This window comes from Hylobates moloch, unplaced genomic scaffold, assembly GCF_009828535.3.
Source record: "Hylobates moloch isolate HMO894 unplaced genomic scaffold, HMol_V3 SCAFFOLD_47, whole genome shotgun sequence".
Lineage (NCBI taxonomy): Eukaryota > Metazoa > Chordata > Mammalia > Primates > Hylobatidae > Hylobates > Hylobates moloch.
Genome location: NW_026652322.1, coordinates 455,553 through 470,746, shown reverse-complemented (window position 1 = coordinate 470,746; position 15,194 = coordinate 455,553). Strand labels below are relative to the sequence as shown.

Here is a 15,194-nt window from a genome sequence, read left to right as displayed (position 1 = left end):
CAAAAAAAAAAAAAAAAAAAAAAAAAAAGCTAAAACGAAAGCTCCTAGAAGAAAACGGGAAAAGCTTCATGGCATTAGATTTAGCAACGATTTCTTAAATATGACATTAAAAACACAGGCAACAAAACACATAAAGTGGACTACAACAAAGTCATCTTTTGTTAAAAAAAAAATCTCGTAATCCTACTCCCGCAAAACTAATTTAAAAAAATTAAGTTCAAAGTTCTCCAAAATGTACCATACCCTGGGGATTACACTGAACTTTGTTCATTTGTTTCCTTTTAATTCGGCTTTTTTGGTTGCCCTTCACCTACTTTTTCGCAGAGCCCTCCGCTGGGGCTTCACTTGGGCAAACAACTATCGTAGTCGAAAAGCTTTGACCTAACAATTTCCTCGTACCCAAGATGATCGCTTTTCCAGACAGCTTAATAAACTTTGGCTTTAATGGATGACTGGATGCAGAATAAAATACATAAAAATAAACCTCAGCTGCTCAGCAACGACTGAAAAACCACGACCGGGCAATCCCTCCCCGTGGCCATCGAGCAAAGTTCCACCGCCTCCCCTACACTCCGCCTACTGCCCGGCTCCCGGGGTCGGAAAGCCCCGGGCCACTTCCGGGCCTTCCCGGAAGTCCCTGTCACTTAACCACCGAAGTAACCCGCAATGCGGAAGGGCGAGGGGATTGCGAGTCACCGAGTTTCTGGCGCGGCTAGAGGTACTGGGGAACCAGAATCCCCCACCGGCCCAATCATGTTGCTGCTGGGGTCTCTCCCGTGCCCAGCAATGGTTGTCGGTAAGCGGGCGGCACTTCCTTTCCAATACGTCTTTTCTTTTTTCGTTTTTGAGACGGAGTCTCGCTCTGTCACCCAAGCTGGAGTGCAGTGGCGCGATCTCGGCTCAGTACAACCTCCGCATCCCGGGTTCAAGCGATTCTCCTGCCTCAGCCTCCTGAGTAGCTGGGATTACAGGCGCGAGCCACTGCGCCCGGCTAATTTTTTTTGTATTTTTAGTAGAGATGGGGCCTCGCCATGCTGGCCAGGCTGATCTTGAACTCCTGACCTCAAGTGATTCGCCCGCCTCGGCCTCCCAAAGTGCTGGGATTACAGGCGAGAGACACCGCGTCTGGCCCCCTTCCAACTTTCTAAATGGGAAAGGCTGCTACCATTTATTGAGCACCTTTGTGTCAGGCTCCATCAGGCACGTCACAGTCTAACCTGATAATTACACAACCCATCTCACTGACAAGGAAGCCAGGTTCGGAGGGGTTGAGGCCCGCAACCTGAGGGAGGTGACTCCGGGACACACAATTAGTCCTGCTTTGCTGAAGGACAGATATGCAGCCTACCAGTCGGAGGCTGGAGAAGGAGCAGCAGCAGCTTAAACCTTAACCCACAGTTATTTTTATTTTCCATAACGTCTTAGGAACTAGTACTTATATAATCTCAAGTCCCTGAGGGGCCAGAGATCCCACCATGCAAAATAGCAAACAGACCCAAGACTTGGGGAAAGGCAGTGAGTGCATCAGAAATGGATGGTGGGTACATCTGATTCCCACACGCGGGGCTCAGCTTAGTTAGCAGGGGACCTTCAGATTGAGAAAAAACGCAAGTCTCTTTTTGACCTCTAATATCTGGGAAGGATGTAGGGAGCTCTGGAGGCACAGAAGAGAAGGCGTATGAATCCTCTCCGGCCTGAACGAGGCTGGAGTTGTGCCTCTGGATAGCTTCAAGCACTGATCAGAGTGTCAGCCCCCGCTCCTTGAACAGATGCTTTAGAGCCTCTTCCAGTTGCCGGTTTGTTCCCTGAAGCCCCTTCACCACCTGCGCTGCCCACTCGAAGTATTCCTGGACTCGATGTTCTGACCATCCTGCATAAGAGTCGACAGAAACTTGCTAGCGTGATGTCAAGGAAAGCACTGCCTTTTCCCCACTTCCTGGCAAGCTTGGTTCAAGGCCATGAGTTCCTGATGGAATGAGCTGTCCTGAAAACTTCCCCTTGGCCCAGCTATTGTATTTTTACTGTATGAAAGAAGATCAAAGAGTGGTCCAGTAGGATTAATTTGGGAATTAAGAATGCCCAGGGTTTTTCAGGGGAACTGACCAACCTGTGTCTTCAGAAGGCGGCATCCCCCTCCCTTTTCCCTTAGAGCCCATACGAAAGCGTACCCTCTGGGGTGCAGCGATTCAGGTCCCTCAGATTGTACAGCTTGTCTGCCAGCTTCACCAGTTTGGCCCCGGGGCTACTGTGGGGCGCTTGCTCCACCTGCAGCCTCTTTCTCTCCAGCTTGGGCAGAGTCTTGTCATCTGTTACCTCCTCCACCAGGCGCCGCACTGGTGCCCCAAAGTGTAGCTCCACCTCATCCAGGGTGGTGTCCGTGTCCTCCACCGTGTCATGGAGCAGGGCCGCCTGGGGACAAGTTCCCACTCAGCCCTGAGATGTCAGCCAAGGGTTGCCCATTGCTGAATGGGGCCCCTGATCCCCATCCCAGGCTCCTAGCAGAGAAGGGGGAAAGTTACCTGTAACACCACAATGTCAGTGATTCCCGCCTCGTGGGTCAGGATCCGTGCCACACCTGACGGGGAGGGGCAAAGCAGGAAGTCAGGTCGGAGGTAGTCCCAAGGCGGTGTGTTGTGGGTTTTGGAGAGCCAGATGTGGCCCCTTGTGGACTCTCACTAGCTGGGTGACCTTGGTCAAGTCCCTTACCCTCTGGGAGTCAACCGACAAAGGGAACAATCATGCCTACCGTTCCAATTGTTATGAGGCTTAAACGGTATATCGCACTAAGCTTGGGACAAAATAGGTGCTCAATGAGGTGCACGCCCCCCACGTTTCCTTCCCAGTCCCCACAGCCCAGGTGCCGCAGGCGGCGCTCCGCGGCCAACGCGCCCACCGATGGGGTGGTTGATGTAGGGGGTCCCTTCGGGGTCCTTCCGCCGCTGCTGCCGGTGCTTGCGAGCCGCGAAGTCGGCAGCCTCCAGCAGCTGCGCCGCCTCGGAGCCCATCGCGCGGATGGGGCGGGCGACTGCGGCCGCTGGGGCCCGGACGGAACGTTTACAGCGCCCCCTGGCGCCGGGGAGGCCCGGGGATCGTGGAGGCTAATTCAGCGGGCCGAGTTGGGCCTGCCCCAGATGAATTCCTCTGGAGCTGACATGCCAGGCGCAGAGAGCAAGTGATGTGGACAGCTGCCTTCAGCATCGCAGCCCCCAGCTCAGTGTGCTCTACTGGGGGTGCAAGAACATAAGCCTGGCTCTCTGAGAGCCCACAGTCTGTGGAAAAGAGGAAGACAGACAAGAAATAAGGCAGTGGCCTCACAGTGCTCTGAATCCAGGGTGGCCAAGGCTCAGGGGACTATGGGAGCGGGAAGAAAGGCCAATCCACATACCCTCAGAGTCAGAGACAGCTTCTCCCAGAAGCTCCCCCCATGAACAATCTTCAACCTGTAAAAGCTCTGAAAATTCTCCAAGTGTTCTAAAAATAGTTCTCCCTGTAGGGATGGGCCAGGTTCTGTGGGCAGGGGAGTCTATCTTTGGGCCCTCCAGGAGACCCTAGGGACTGACCTGAAAAATCAGAGCCTTCACTGGGAGCCCTGCCTAATTGCTTCAGACTTAGGCTCCCAGGTAGCTGTGACGTTTCTGCAGGAACTGCCTTTGTCCTCAGTGTTGCAGATGAAATTTGCACTGTCTTCTTATGCCATGAGAGCTCCTATGTCAGTCTCTAGGCATCTTCTGTGGGCCCCTGGGGTGATGAGTGTTGTCATTGCTGTCCTGGGAGCATGATGTTGTCAGGCCTGGGTAGGCACTAGAATAACACTTAATTCTGCTGGCTGGTGGCCTTCTGGAGAAATTCCCTGCCTTAGGGCAGCTGAGGGGTAAGAGAAACCTGGTGATCCCTATAGAACTTCTCTGTGAGAGGGGGTTCCCTATTAGCTAAGTATACTGTAATCAGACAGGTAGCTTTTGTGTTCTGGCTGGTAGCTGGGGCAGATAAGGCTCAGGGGAAAAGCTAATGAAAGGAGTCACCCTTGGTTTTCAGCTAGTCTTGGTGGTTGCCATGTAGCAGAGGTTAGGGAGGGAAGCCCCACATGCTGGAACTGAGGTCTCTGGGACCTGAAATAGGAGGGTCAGAATTCCCAGAGCTTCCATGGCAGCCTGGAAGTTGGAGAATGGGTAGAAACATATTTGGCTCTAAATGCTTGTTTGTTCTTCATACTAATGGCTCAGCTGCTCTCTCATCCCTCATTCTGTCCTCTAGTCCTTTGAGCCTTCTCTCCCTCAGCAGTTTGGCAATGCAGGCCCCATGGTTTCCAACAGGAGATAGAAACCCAGTCCCTGTCATCTCTCTCTAAAAGCCTGTGATAGAGAAGCTTCAGGCTCGTATTAATGGTGCCCGAGGGCCTTGGGGCTTTGATTTTTATTTCCTTATTGTCTGCAGTCATGGCCTAGAGAGATGTTGGGGTTCCCAGGACCAGGACAGGGGTGGTGGTGAACTCTCATGGGCATCCAGAGAAGGAGGTCAGGCCCCTTGCTGACAGGCCTATCCGTGGGTCTACTGCTGCTCTTCAGCTTGGTGACCCTTGTCCAGCCAACCTCTCTCTCAGGTACAGCACTTACCCCTGCGGCCCACCTGCCTCTGGTGCTATGGGCTACTCCTGGGAACTGGAACTGATGGGGATGGGTGGAAGGGTGTCTTTTCGTCTGGTAGGGGCTGATCTCTTTTACTCTCCAGTAGGGGTGGAGTGAGCTGTGGAAAGATCCCTCCTGCTTGTCTCTAGCCCCCCCACCTCTCTCTTCAGCTCTGGTCCACCACCCTCACTTGTGCCAGACCGCTCGGGATGTCGATGGCCGCCACTACCCTGGTTTCTTTTGCCCTCGTCTCTCTGATTCTCCAGAGGAAGCCTACTGCTGCCACCTGCAGGCTGCAGGGGGCTCCTGCTGCACCCCGGCTGAATTTGAGGCCCTGTACCAAGTCAATCTGTCCGCTCTTCCGCCCCCGCCCATCCTCAGGTGAGATCTCCAACCTCGGAGCCACTGGAACATCGACAGGGTGTTCCAGTATCTGGGGCTCTGTTCCTAAATTAGGGGGTGGGAGGCTTGTAACTTACAGACTAGCGAAGAGACAGACCGCAACCGAAAATCATGTAGATCATGATTACAATTACAAAGGAGAAGTTCAGGGGGCTGTGCAAGCTGGTAATGGGGAGCCATCCTGAATCTGCCCATAGGTGGCTCTAGGATGAGCTCCTAAATTCGTATGCAAATGTGTGTATGTAAGACTACACTTATTTGGGGAGGGAGTCCTGAGCTTTCTCCGGACTCCCAGGGGTTCTGTACCCTCCACATTGCGCAGCAGCGAGACCGCGGCCGGGGCCGGGATCCAGATACTTTTTCTCTCCCGCAGGGGCCCAGGCCCGCTCCTAGTGTTGGGCCTCTACAACCTACTGGTTGTGACCCTGATGACCGTAGACCTCGTGCACTTCTGCTGCGGTCGGGGCCGGAGTCGGGGCTGGAGCCACCGCAGGCCTCCCTCTGGGTCCTCCGCCGCGAGCTTCCTGCAGGTCTCTGCGGGGACAGCTTAGGCGCGCCCGGAACTTGCCTGCACCTGCGATCCAGAGCCAAGCGCCCCGCCCCTGCCCGGGCGCGCTCACTCGTTAGCCCTGCCCCTCTCTAACCCCACCTCCGACGCAAGAGTGGGGCGGGGCAGCTCCCGGCCGCGTCCAGAGCCCCGACTCGCCCCGCGCCAGAGACTGCGCCTGCGCGGGCACCGGACACCCTCTCCGCGATGACTGTGAGTGGTCCAGGGACCCCCGAGCCCCGGCCGGCCACCCCCGGGGTGCGTACCCAACCCCCGCGCCATCACCCCTTCGCACCCGCCCTGACCATCTTCGGCCTCCTTCTCGCCATCCATGAGGCTCGCCCCAATCCCTCCTCTCCTCTCCCCTTAGCTCCCGGGCTCTGCCCCGAATCCCCTCCGACGTTTCCGCCCCCTTTCTCTCTGCAGGCCAGCTCAGTGGAGCAGCTGCGGAAAGAGGGCAATGAGCTGTTCAAATGTGGAGACTACGGGGGCGCCCTGGCGGCCTACACTCAGGCCCTGGGTCTGGACGCGACGCCCCAGGACCAGGCCATTCTGCACCGGAACCGGGCCGCCTGCCACCTCAAACTGGTGAGGGAGACTGGCGCTCTTCCCCTTGCCTGCCCGGGCCCCGGTTCGCCCATCTAAGCTGATGCTTGGGCCCCAACTGGGCATTCACGCTCCCAGGCCATCCCCGCTTGCCAGATGTCTTTTGCACCTCAGGGTGGTGGGGGATCGGGTGACCTTGGAGAGCGAGAGTACCCCTGCTGCCTGGTTAGTGCCCCGAGAGGGAGATGACCATTCCTTCAGGCTCCTGTCTTTCTCTTACAGGAAGATTACGACAAAGCAGAAGCAGAAGCATCCAAAGGTATGGGAATGGTGGGCCCTGGTGTGGAGCTGTAGGGCTTCTGTGGTGGGCAAGGACTCTGGGACCGCTGCACCATCACATTCTCCTCCTTTGGCCCCAGAGACACATCTGCCTTCTTTCTTTCCCACTGCCTCGGGCCTTTCCTTTTCTGCAGCTACCCTCACCTTTTCTGAGGCTGAAGCACCGAGCCCCACATTCGTCCCCCCACCTTCTTCTGGCCTTCCCTCGAGATCTTTCCCTACCGCTCTTGCCTGGAGACGGTGGCCTCATGGGTGCTGACAGTGCTCCTGTTTGTGCTCAGCCATTGAAAAGGATGGTGGGGATGTCAAAGCACTCTACCGGCGGAGCCAAGCCCTAGAGAAGCTGGGCCGCCTGGACCAGGCTGTCCTTGACCTGCAGAGATGTGTGAGCTTGGAGCCCAAGAACAAAGTTTTCCAGGAGGCCTTGCGGAACATCGGGGGCCAGATTCAGGAGAAGGTATGTCAGTGACCCAGAGAGGTGGAAGCATTGACTGGTGGTGAAGGCGTCTGGGCCAGGGGTGTAGACATAGTTCTCCAGACAAGAGATACTGATGGCAAGTGAACCTTGCCTGTGGCCAGGGAAAAGCAAATTAAGATGACAGCACGTTACTGTTGATTTGGAGGTCTGTTTGGCAGATATTTAAAAGTTTGTACACTTTTCGAGAAGGAGAGAGGTAGACACATCAGTGGTGAGGCTGGGGGCCAAGGGCTCTCTGATGACCGCTGGAGGAGTATAAATCGGTACAGCTCTTTTGGAGAGTACTTTAGCATATCTATTAAATTTGAAATGAGCGTATCTTGTGATCCCATATGTTTACTTCTTGCTGTTTCTCTCAGAGAAGCCTTGTCCACGTGCACAAGTAGACATGTGTATGTTTATTTCAGCCTTTTTTGTAGTAAGAAAAACTTGGAACTTGCCTGAATGCCCAGCCACAGAGGAATGGCTGAATAAATTGGGTAATGTCCTTACTATAGACTCTTATATAGTTACTGAGAATAGGTAGATACACATATATTGAAATGGGAAGCTCTGGGACACTTGTTGAATGAACAAAGCAAAATAGGCAGGGCATGGTGGTTCATCCTGTAATCCCAGTGCTTTTGGAGGCCAAGATGGGACGATCACTGGAGGCCAGGAGTTTGAGACCAGCCTGGGCAACATAATGAAACCCTGTTGCTACCAAAACCTAAAAAGTTAGCTGGGTGTGGTGGCACACCCTTGTAGTCCCAGCTACCTGTGAGGCTGAGGCAGGAGAGTCCTTCGGGCCCTAGATTTTGCAGTTACAGTGAGATATGATCGTGCCACTGCACTCCAGCCTGGCTGACAGAGTGAGGCCCTGTCTCTTTTGAAAAAGAAAAGAAGCAAAATATACAATAACACATATAGTATAATATCATTTATGTTAATGATCCCTTGCATAGCAAAACAATGCTGTATTTTTTCTGTGGGTACACTTGGGTATGTAAATACAAAGGAAAATATTTAATGGTTTTTTTTTTGTTGTTTTTTGAGATGGAGTCTTGTTCTGTCACCCAAGCTGGAGTGCAGTGGCGCAATCTCGGCTCACTGCAAGCTCCACCTCCTGGGTTCACGCCATTCTCCTGCCTTAGCCTCCCCAGCAGCTGGGACTACAGGCACCCGCCACCACACCTGGCTAATTTTTTTGTATTTTTAGTAGAAACGGGGTTTCACCGTGTTAGCCAGGGTGGTCTTGATCTCCTGATCTTGTGGTCTGCCCACCTCGGCCTCCCAAAGTGCTGGGATTACAGGCGTGAGGTACCGTGCCTGGCCAGAAAATATTAAATTTAATTAATTAATTAATTTTTCGAAACGGAGTCTTGCTCTGTTGCCCAGGCTGGAGTGCAGTGGCGCAATCTTGGCTCACTGCAACCTCCGCCTCCCAGGTTCAAGTAATTCTCCTGCCTCAGTCCTCCAAATAGCTGGGACTGGGACTACAGGAGCATGCCACCACGCCCATCTAATTTTTTGTATTTTTAGTAGAGATGCAGTTTCACCGTGTTGGCCAGGATGGTCTGGAGCCCCTGACCTTGTGATCTGCCTGCCTCGGCCTCCCAAAGTGCTGGGATTACAGGTGTGAGCCACTGCGCCCAGCCGAAAATATTTTATTTTTAAAATTTATTTATTTATTTATTTATTTATTTATTTATTTATTTATTTATGTATTTTGAGACAGGGTCTCACTCTGTCACCCATGCTGGAGTACAACCTCTGCCTCCCGGGCTCAAGCAATCCTCCCACTTCAGCCTCCCAAGTAGCTGGGACAAATGCATGTCACCACGCTCGCCTAATTTTTATATTTTTTGTAGAGACAGGGTTTTACCGTGTTGCCCAGGTGGCTGGTCTTGAACTCCTAGGCTCAAGGGATCTACTCACCTCAGCCTCCCAACTTGCTGGGATAACAGGTGTGAGCCATGGCACCGGGCCAAATATGCATTTTTGTTTCTTTATTTTTTCAGGAAAACATTTTAAAAGATATACTCAAAATGATAACGTTGTGACCCCTGAGGAAAGGAATGGGATTGAGAGGGCTTTCCAAAGGAGACTGCATCACCTGTTCATATTTTTTTAATAAAGAGAAATTGTATAAAATATGTATATTTTTAAATTAGGAGAAAAGAATCTAATTATGAGCTACAACCAAGCTCAAATTCACCAGATAATTTGATGTTAAAATGCTGACGCAGTGGAAGCAGATAACATGATGGCAGACACTTCACTGAAATGCTGAAACCTGGGAAAGCAAATAGGTTTCCTCTCTCAATGCCAACTCTGATTGGCAGTGGCTGCCCAGAGTCCTATGTTGAGAAGAATTAGGAAGCAGATTGCCTAAGCCGAGCAGGGGAACGTGCCATGACTGGTTAGTCATGGCTGCCATGGATGCAAGAGAGGAAGGCGGGTGGTCCACATGCTAGGCTTGTGCCACCATCTATGCCCAGGACTTTGGGGGTGGGGGAGTAGGCCTAGGATGGTCTTGCCCGTTCAGATTATTATTTATTTATTTATGTATTTGTTTTGAGACAGAGTTTTATCCTGTCACCCAGGCTGGAGTGCAGTGGATCTCTGCTCACTGCAACCTCCACCTCCCAGATTCAAGTGATTCTCCTGCTTCAGCCTCCCGAGTAGCTGGGATTACAGGCAGCCGCCACCACACCTGGCTAATTTTTATATTTTTAGTAGAGACAGAGTTTCACCATGTTGGCCAGGCTGGTCTCAAACTCCTGACCTCAGATGATCTGCTCACCTCGGCCTCCCAAAGTGTTGGGATTACAGGCGTGAGCCACTGCGCCCAGCTCAGATTATTTTTTTATTTTATTTTATTTTTTTGAGACAGAGTCTCGCTCTGTTGCCCAGGCTGGAGTGCAGTGGCGCAATCTCGGCTCACTGCAAGCTCCGCCTCCCGGGTTCACGCCATTCTCCTGCCTCAGCCTCTCCGAGTAGCTGGGACTACAGGCGCCCGCCACCACGCCTGGCTAATTTTTTGTATTTTTAGTAGAGACGGGGTTTCACCGTGGTCTCGATCTCCTGACCTCGTGATCCGCCCGCCTCGGCCTCCCAAAGTGCTGGGATTACAAGCGTGAGCCACCGCACCCGGCCAAGATTATTTTTAAAACAGTGAAAAGAGAATTCTGGAGCTAAAGGAAGTGTTAGCAACTACCTCACGATCTGCCAGCTCCCTGGCAGGAGGTATAAATACTGAGTTCAGTGCCACGGGAAGCCCATTCACGCTGCCACAACGTAGATGGCACCACTGGGAGTGCGTTGCCTCGTAGCTGACACGATACCTCCCCTCCCGAAAGGCACTACAGCATCGGCACTGCCCCTGCTGCCCAAGCAGGAAATAGCTCAGAAAGAAAAACAGCTGCGGGAAATTTAGGAGGCGCTGCCAGGCAAGTCTCTTCTTGCCCAGGGTAGCTAGGTGCTAGCCCTGAGCCTCCCAGAGTGAGGAGCTGGAGACAAATGAATAGGGAGTGTGATGTCTCTGGCCAACAGCCGTGATTTCCTCCGTGCTTTGTTGGTTTATCTAGGTGCGGTACATGTCCTCGACGGATGCCAAAGTGGAACAGATGTTCCAGATACTGCTGGACCCAGAGGAGAAGGGCACTGAGAAAAAGCAAAAGGTACAGGCCCCGGGCTGAGTCAGTGAGTGAGCTCCCACATGAGCCACCCATCCATAGCATCCTTCACCCATGTAGCTCCCCGAAGCCCCTGCTGCCCTGCTGTGCCGCTGCTCCAATCGTGCAGCTGGGCTCATGGGGCCTGGATGGGAGCTCTGAGGGTCTGGGGCTTTAGCATGAACCAAGGAAAGAGAACCAGTGTTCCCAGAGTACCTTGGTGGCCAGGCCCTGTGCCAGGAACTGGGTGTACAGAGGTAACTGAGGCACTGTCCCAGCCCCTCAGGCTCTGCTGGGGACTCATTTGCTCTAACTATCAATCCCGAGAGAAGGCTCTTCCCTCTACTTACAGAGGAAGCTAAACTTCAAAGAGGTTATTTTTTGGCCATGGTCAGTCAACTGTGAAGTGGAAGCAGTGAGGTCCGGGGCTCGGGGCCCCTGCTCACCAGTGCTGCATCCTATGCCACGTGCAGTATCAACATTATAATGTACTTCCTTTGACGTAGGCTTCTCAGAACCTGGTGGTGCTGGCCAGGGAGGATGCTGGAGCGGAGAAGATCTTCCGGAGTAATGGGGTTCAGCTCTTGCAACGTTTACTGGACACGGGAGAGACTGACCTCATGCTGGCGGCTCTGCGTACGCTGGTTGGCATTTGCTCTGAGCATCAGTCACGGGTAGGTGGAGTGGAGGGGCTGGTTACAGCTTCAGTCCCTTTGTCTGTCTGTCCATCCATCCCTCTGTCCACCCATCTGCCCATCCGCCCATCTGCCCGTCCATCCATCCATCCACTCTTCCACCCTCTTACGTTACCTTATTCTACCCCTTACCTTATTCTAAAAAGAACTTAGGTCATGGTGCCTCACACCTGTAATCCCAGCATTTTGGGGAGGCTGATGCAGGTGGATCACTTGAGGTCAGGAGTTCAAGACCAGCCTGGCCAACAAGGCGAAACCCTGTCTCTACTAAAAATAAAAAAATTAGCCGGGCATGGTAGCACACGCCTGTAATCCCAGCTACTCAGGAGGCTGAGGCACGAGACTTGCTTGAACCCAGGAGGTGGAGGTTGTAGTGAGCTGAGATCGCGCCACTGCACTCCAGCCTGGGTGACAGAGCGAGACTATCTCAGAAACAAAACAAAACAAAACAACAAAAAAAGAAAAGGCAGAGTACAAGGAGATACATGTAACAACAGAGAAAAAATAAAAATGGCGTGAAAAAGACCAACATAACTTAGGATGAAGTAGGGTAGAAAGAGCAAAAACGGCTTTGGGGTACCCCAAGCACTTGCTTTGTGGGGGGCTTACAAGTGTGAGCCCCAGCTTTCCTGCAGGCAACTCACGAAAACACACTGGTCACTGACTCCTTCAGTGTCCATATGGCACAAGCAAGCTCATTGTCCAGAACGTGCCGGGCCACCACAGCATCTCTCTACCATCGAGACAGTGACCGGGCACGTAGGGCTTGATCCCGACATGATTCTCAGCATGGATGGTGGTGGCTCCGCATGGACAGTTCAGCAAGAACAGTCCTGCTCCCGGGCCGGTGTGGTGAAGTCCATGCCCCCAGCTCTTACCTGAGCTGGCTTGCTCCAGGGGAGAGGGGACAAGAGACTAGACCCTTAGTTGCTTTTAGAGGAGCCCACAATTCCTAGATAGGGGTGGAACTGTGAAACAGTCAATGAAATCTCTTCAGGCTAAGCTTGGGCTGCACTCTGGGTCTCCCAAGGCTAAGATTGTTAAAAGCATATGCATTCTGTTCCCTCCTGCCTTCCCGTCCATTCCAGTTCACAGTCTTGGCCAGGGACACTTAGCTGCTAAGTGGAAGCAGTCAGGATTTGGGCTTAGTGGACCAAGCAGGCCTTCTAGGGTTCTCCAGCTTAGAAACAGGGTGGAGAGGGCGGGGCCTGGTGGCTCATGCCTGTAATCCCAGCACTTTGGAAGGCCGAGGCGGGTGGATCACAAGGTCAGGAGATAGAGAGCATCCTGGCTAACATGGTGAAACCCCGTCTCTACTAAAAATACAAAAAATTAGCTGGACGTGGTGGTGGTGGTGGTGGGCGCCTGTAGTCCCAGCTGCTCGGTAGGCTGAGGCAGGGAAATGGCGTGAACCTGGGAGGTGGAGCTTGCAGTGAGCCCAGATCGTGCCACTGCACTCAAGCATGGGTGACAGAGCGAGACTCCATCTCAAAAAAGAAAAAAAAAAGAAACGGGGTGGAGAGGTCTCATGGGCCCATTCCGTGTACATTACGTCCACATCCCCAGGGTGTGGAAAGAACCTCGGGGTTTAGATTGGGGAAGAACTAGACCATTAAGCCTGGTGGTCAGGTAGCTTCGTCTAGGTTTAGGTCTTTTTCTTGGGGAGACATGAGCTAAAGCAGCTGCTCCCAGGGCTGCAGTGTACTATGTCTTCTCTGGCACCAACGAGAGGTAGTAGGGCATTGCTGTGTAATGTTTCCTTTCGGAAATCTTTCTAACAAAATTATCCCGCCATTACCCTGGGTCATGCCATCCATTCTGTCTTGTGTTCACCTGGAGCTGGGCCTTCCACCCAATTGTCTCCTTCTGGCCGTATTCTGTAACTCACAGTTAGGGATCTCTGTAGCTGCCCTTCACCAACTGGAAGCTTCTGTTTACCTCTCCCACCCCAGACAGTGGCAACCCTGAGCATACTGGGAACTCGGCGAGTAGTCTCCATCCTGGGCGTGGAAAGCCAGGCTGTGTCCCTGGCTGCCTGCCACCTGCTGCAGGTTATGTTTGATGCCCTCAAGGAAGGCATCAAAAAAGGCTTCCGAGGCAAAGAAGGCGCCATCATCGTGGGTGAGTGGAAGCAGGTCTGGGGTCTTTTGGACGTTACTGTCATGGAAGGGATGGGGCTGAGCCAGCCAGGCCAGTTTTTTGGGGACCAGACTTGCAGCTGCAGGTTGTTTGGAATACGGTTTGGTGACATTATTTTACTGTAGATTCTCAGCAGCCAAGGTGCCTTAGGACAAAGCTGGAGCTCAGTCTGGGGCCTGGGATGTGGATCCCCCCTTCCCTGTGTCTCCCTGGTTTGTTGGAGAAGTTCAAGGGTCAAACAGGGCTGGGCTGCTGTGGAGCCCACTGATGTCTTCTTGTTGCCAGATCCCGCCCGGGAGCTGAAGGTCCTCATCAGTAACCTCTTAGATCTGCTGACAGAGGTGGGGGTCTCTGGCCAAGGCCGAGACAATGCCCTGACCCTCCTGATTAAAGCGGTGCCCCGGAAGTCTCTCAAGGACCCCAACAACAGCCTCACCCTCTGGGTCATTGACCAAGGTAGGTGATATAGTTCACAAAAACTTGCTTCGGCAGCTGAAGTTTGTTTATCCTTAGGAGTAATAAGAAAAGTTGTGAGTGGGGCCAGGCATGGTGGATGACGCACTTTGAGAGGCAGGGGGTCACTTGAAGCCAGGAGTTTGAGATCAGCCCGGGCAACATAGCGAGACCCTGTCTCTATGAAAAATTAAAAAAATTAGCTGGGCATGGTGGTGTGCATCGGCAGTCCTGGCTACTCCAGAGGCTGAGGTGGGAGAATTACTTAACCCTGGGAGGTCAAGGCTTCAGTGAGCTATGATTGCACCACTGCACTACAGACTGGGCAACAGAGGGAGACCCTGTCTCAAAAAAAAAAAAAAAAAAGAAAAAAAAGTTGTTATTATCTCCAGCCATGTGTCTGCAGTGAAGTGCGTCCTGTGGCTCAGGAGGATGCTGGAGCTGAGAAGATCTTCCAGAGCAATGGGATTCAGCTCTTGCAACACCTACAGGCACAGGAGCTACCCTTAGGGGGCTCAGAGTTAGATTCTTCTATCATATGTGTGTGCAGATACATGCACATTGAGCGGGCCTGCAAGCAGGTTAGCAGAGAGGCTGGATTAGCTTTCTGTATCTTTTTTTTTTTTTGAGACGGAGTCTCACTCTGTCACCCAGGCTGGAGTGCAGTGGCACAATCTCAGCTCATTGCAGCCTCCGTTTCCTGGGTTCAAGCAATTCTCCTGCCTGAGCCTCCCGAGTAGCTGGGATTACAGGCACGCATCAGTATGCCCGGCTAATTCTTGCATTTTTAGTAGAGATGGAATCTCACCATGTTGGCCAGGCTGGTCTCAAACTCCTGACCTCAAACAATCCACCCACCTTGGTCTCCCAAAGTGTTGGGATTACAGTCATGAGCCATTGTGCCCTGTTTTTTTTTTTTTTTGAGTGAGCATGTATTACTTCTATATTCTATACTCAGAGGAAAAAATAAAGGTAGATATATCAATTCATCTCTCTTCCCCTAAAAGATAAATACGAGCTGGGCACAGTGCCTCACGCCTATAATCCCAGCACTTTGGGAGGCCGAGGTGGGCAGATCATCTGAGGTCAGGAGTTTGAGACCAGCCTGGCTTGACATGGTGAAACCCCGTCTCTACTAAAAGATACAAAAAATTAGCCAGGTGTGGTGGCACGCACCTGTAATCCCAGCTATTCTGGAGGCTGAGGCAGGAGAATCACTTAAACTCAGGAGGCGGAGGCTGCAGTGAGCTGAGACTGCGCTATTGCTCTCCAGCCTGGGCAACAGGGCGAGACTCTGTCTAAAAAAAAAAAAAA

At 52.6% G+C, this 15,194-nt stretch overlaps 2 protein-coding genes across 8 annotated transcripts in view; one reads left to right on the top strand and one right to left on the bottom strand.

The window, feature by feature from the left end:
- The first annotated feature begins 641 nt into the window (after positions 1-641).
- LOC116463654 (protein unc-45 homolog A-like) overlaps positions 642-15,194 on the top strand; it is a 24,398-nt gene continuing 9,845 nt past the window's right edge. The window contains exons 1-11 of one of the 4 annotated variants that reach the window (XM_032146850.2): positions 642-718; positions 4,435-4,600; positions 4,796-5,006; positions 5,401-5,787; positions 6,001-6,162; positions 6,403-6,439; positions 6,741-6,916; positions 10,507-10,599; positions 11,100-11,267; positions 13,241-13,409; positions 13,713-13,883. In XM_032146850.2, coding sequence (XP_032002741.1) covers positions 5,782-5,787; positions 6,001-6,162; positions 6,403-6,439; positions 6,741-6,916; positions 10,507-10,599; positions 11,100-11,267; positions 13,241-13,409; positions 13,713-13,883 — 982 coding nt within the window. In that variant the 5' untranslated portion in view covers positions 642-718; positions 4,435-4,600; positions 4,796-5,006; positions 5,401-5,781. Of the gene's footprint in view, positions 797-4,434; positions 4,601-4,774; positions 5,007-5,400; positions 5,833-6,000; positions 6,163-6,402; positions 6,440-6,740; positions 6,917-10,506; positions 10,600-11,099; positions 11,268-13,240; positions 13,410-13,712; positions 13,884-15,194 lie in introns of all 4 variants that reach the window. The other 3 variants (XM_032146849.2, XM_058434784.1, XM_058434783.1) reach the window with 3 other exon arrangements.
- Positions 1,381-5,518, bottom strand: LOC116463655 (guanosine-3',5'-bis(diphosphate) 3'-pyrophosphohydrolase MESH1). 4 transcript variants are annotated; one of them, XM_032146853.2, is made up of 5 exons: positions 5,442-5,518; positions 2,894-3,269; positions 2,520-2,575; positions 2,169-2,409; positions 1,381-1,870 (listed from the first exon to the last, which is right to left on the bottom strand). In XM_032146853.2, exons 2-5 carry the CDS (start codon positions 3,003-3,005, stop codon positions 1,740-1,742), a joined length of 540 nt encoding a protein of 179 aa, XP_032002744.1. In that variant the 5' UTR covers positions 3,006-3,269; positions 5,442-5,518; the 3' UTR covers positions 1,381-1,739. The 4 variants fall into 4 exon arrangements, with proteins under 4 accessions (XP_032002744.1, XP_058290769.1, XP_032002746.1 ...); XM_058434786.1 differs by lacking the exon at positions 5,442-5,518 and adding an exon at positions 3,561-3,717; XM_032146855.2 differs by lacking the exon at positions 5,442-5,518 and having other exon boundaries at positions 1,381-2,021; positions 2,894-3,724.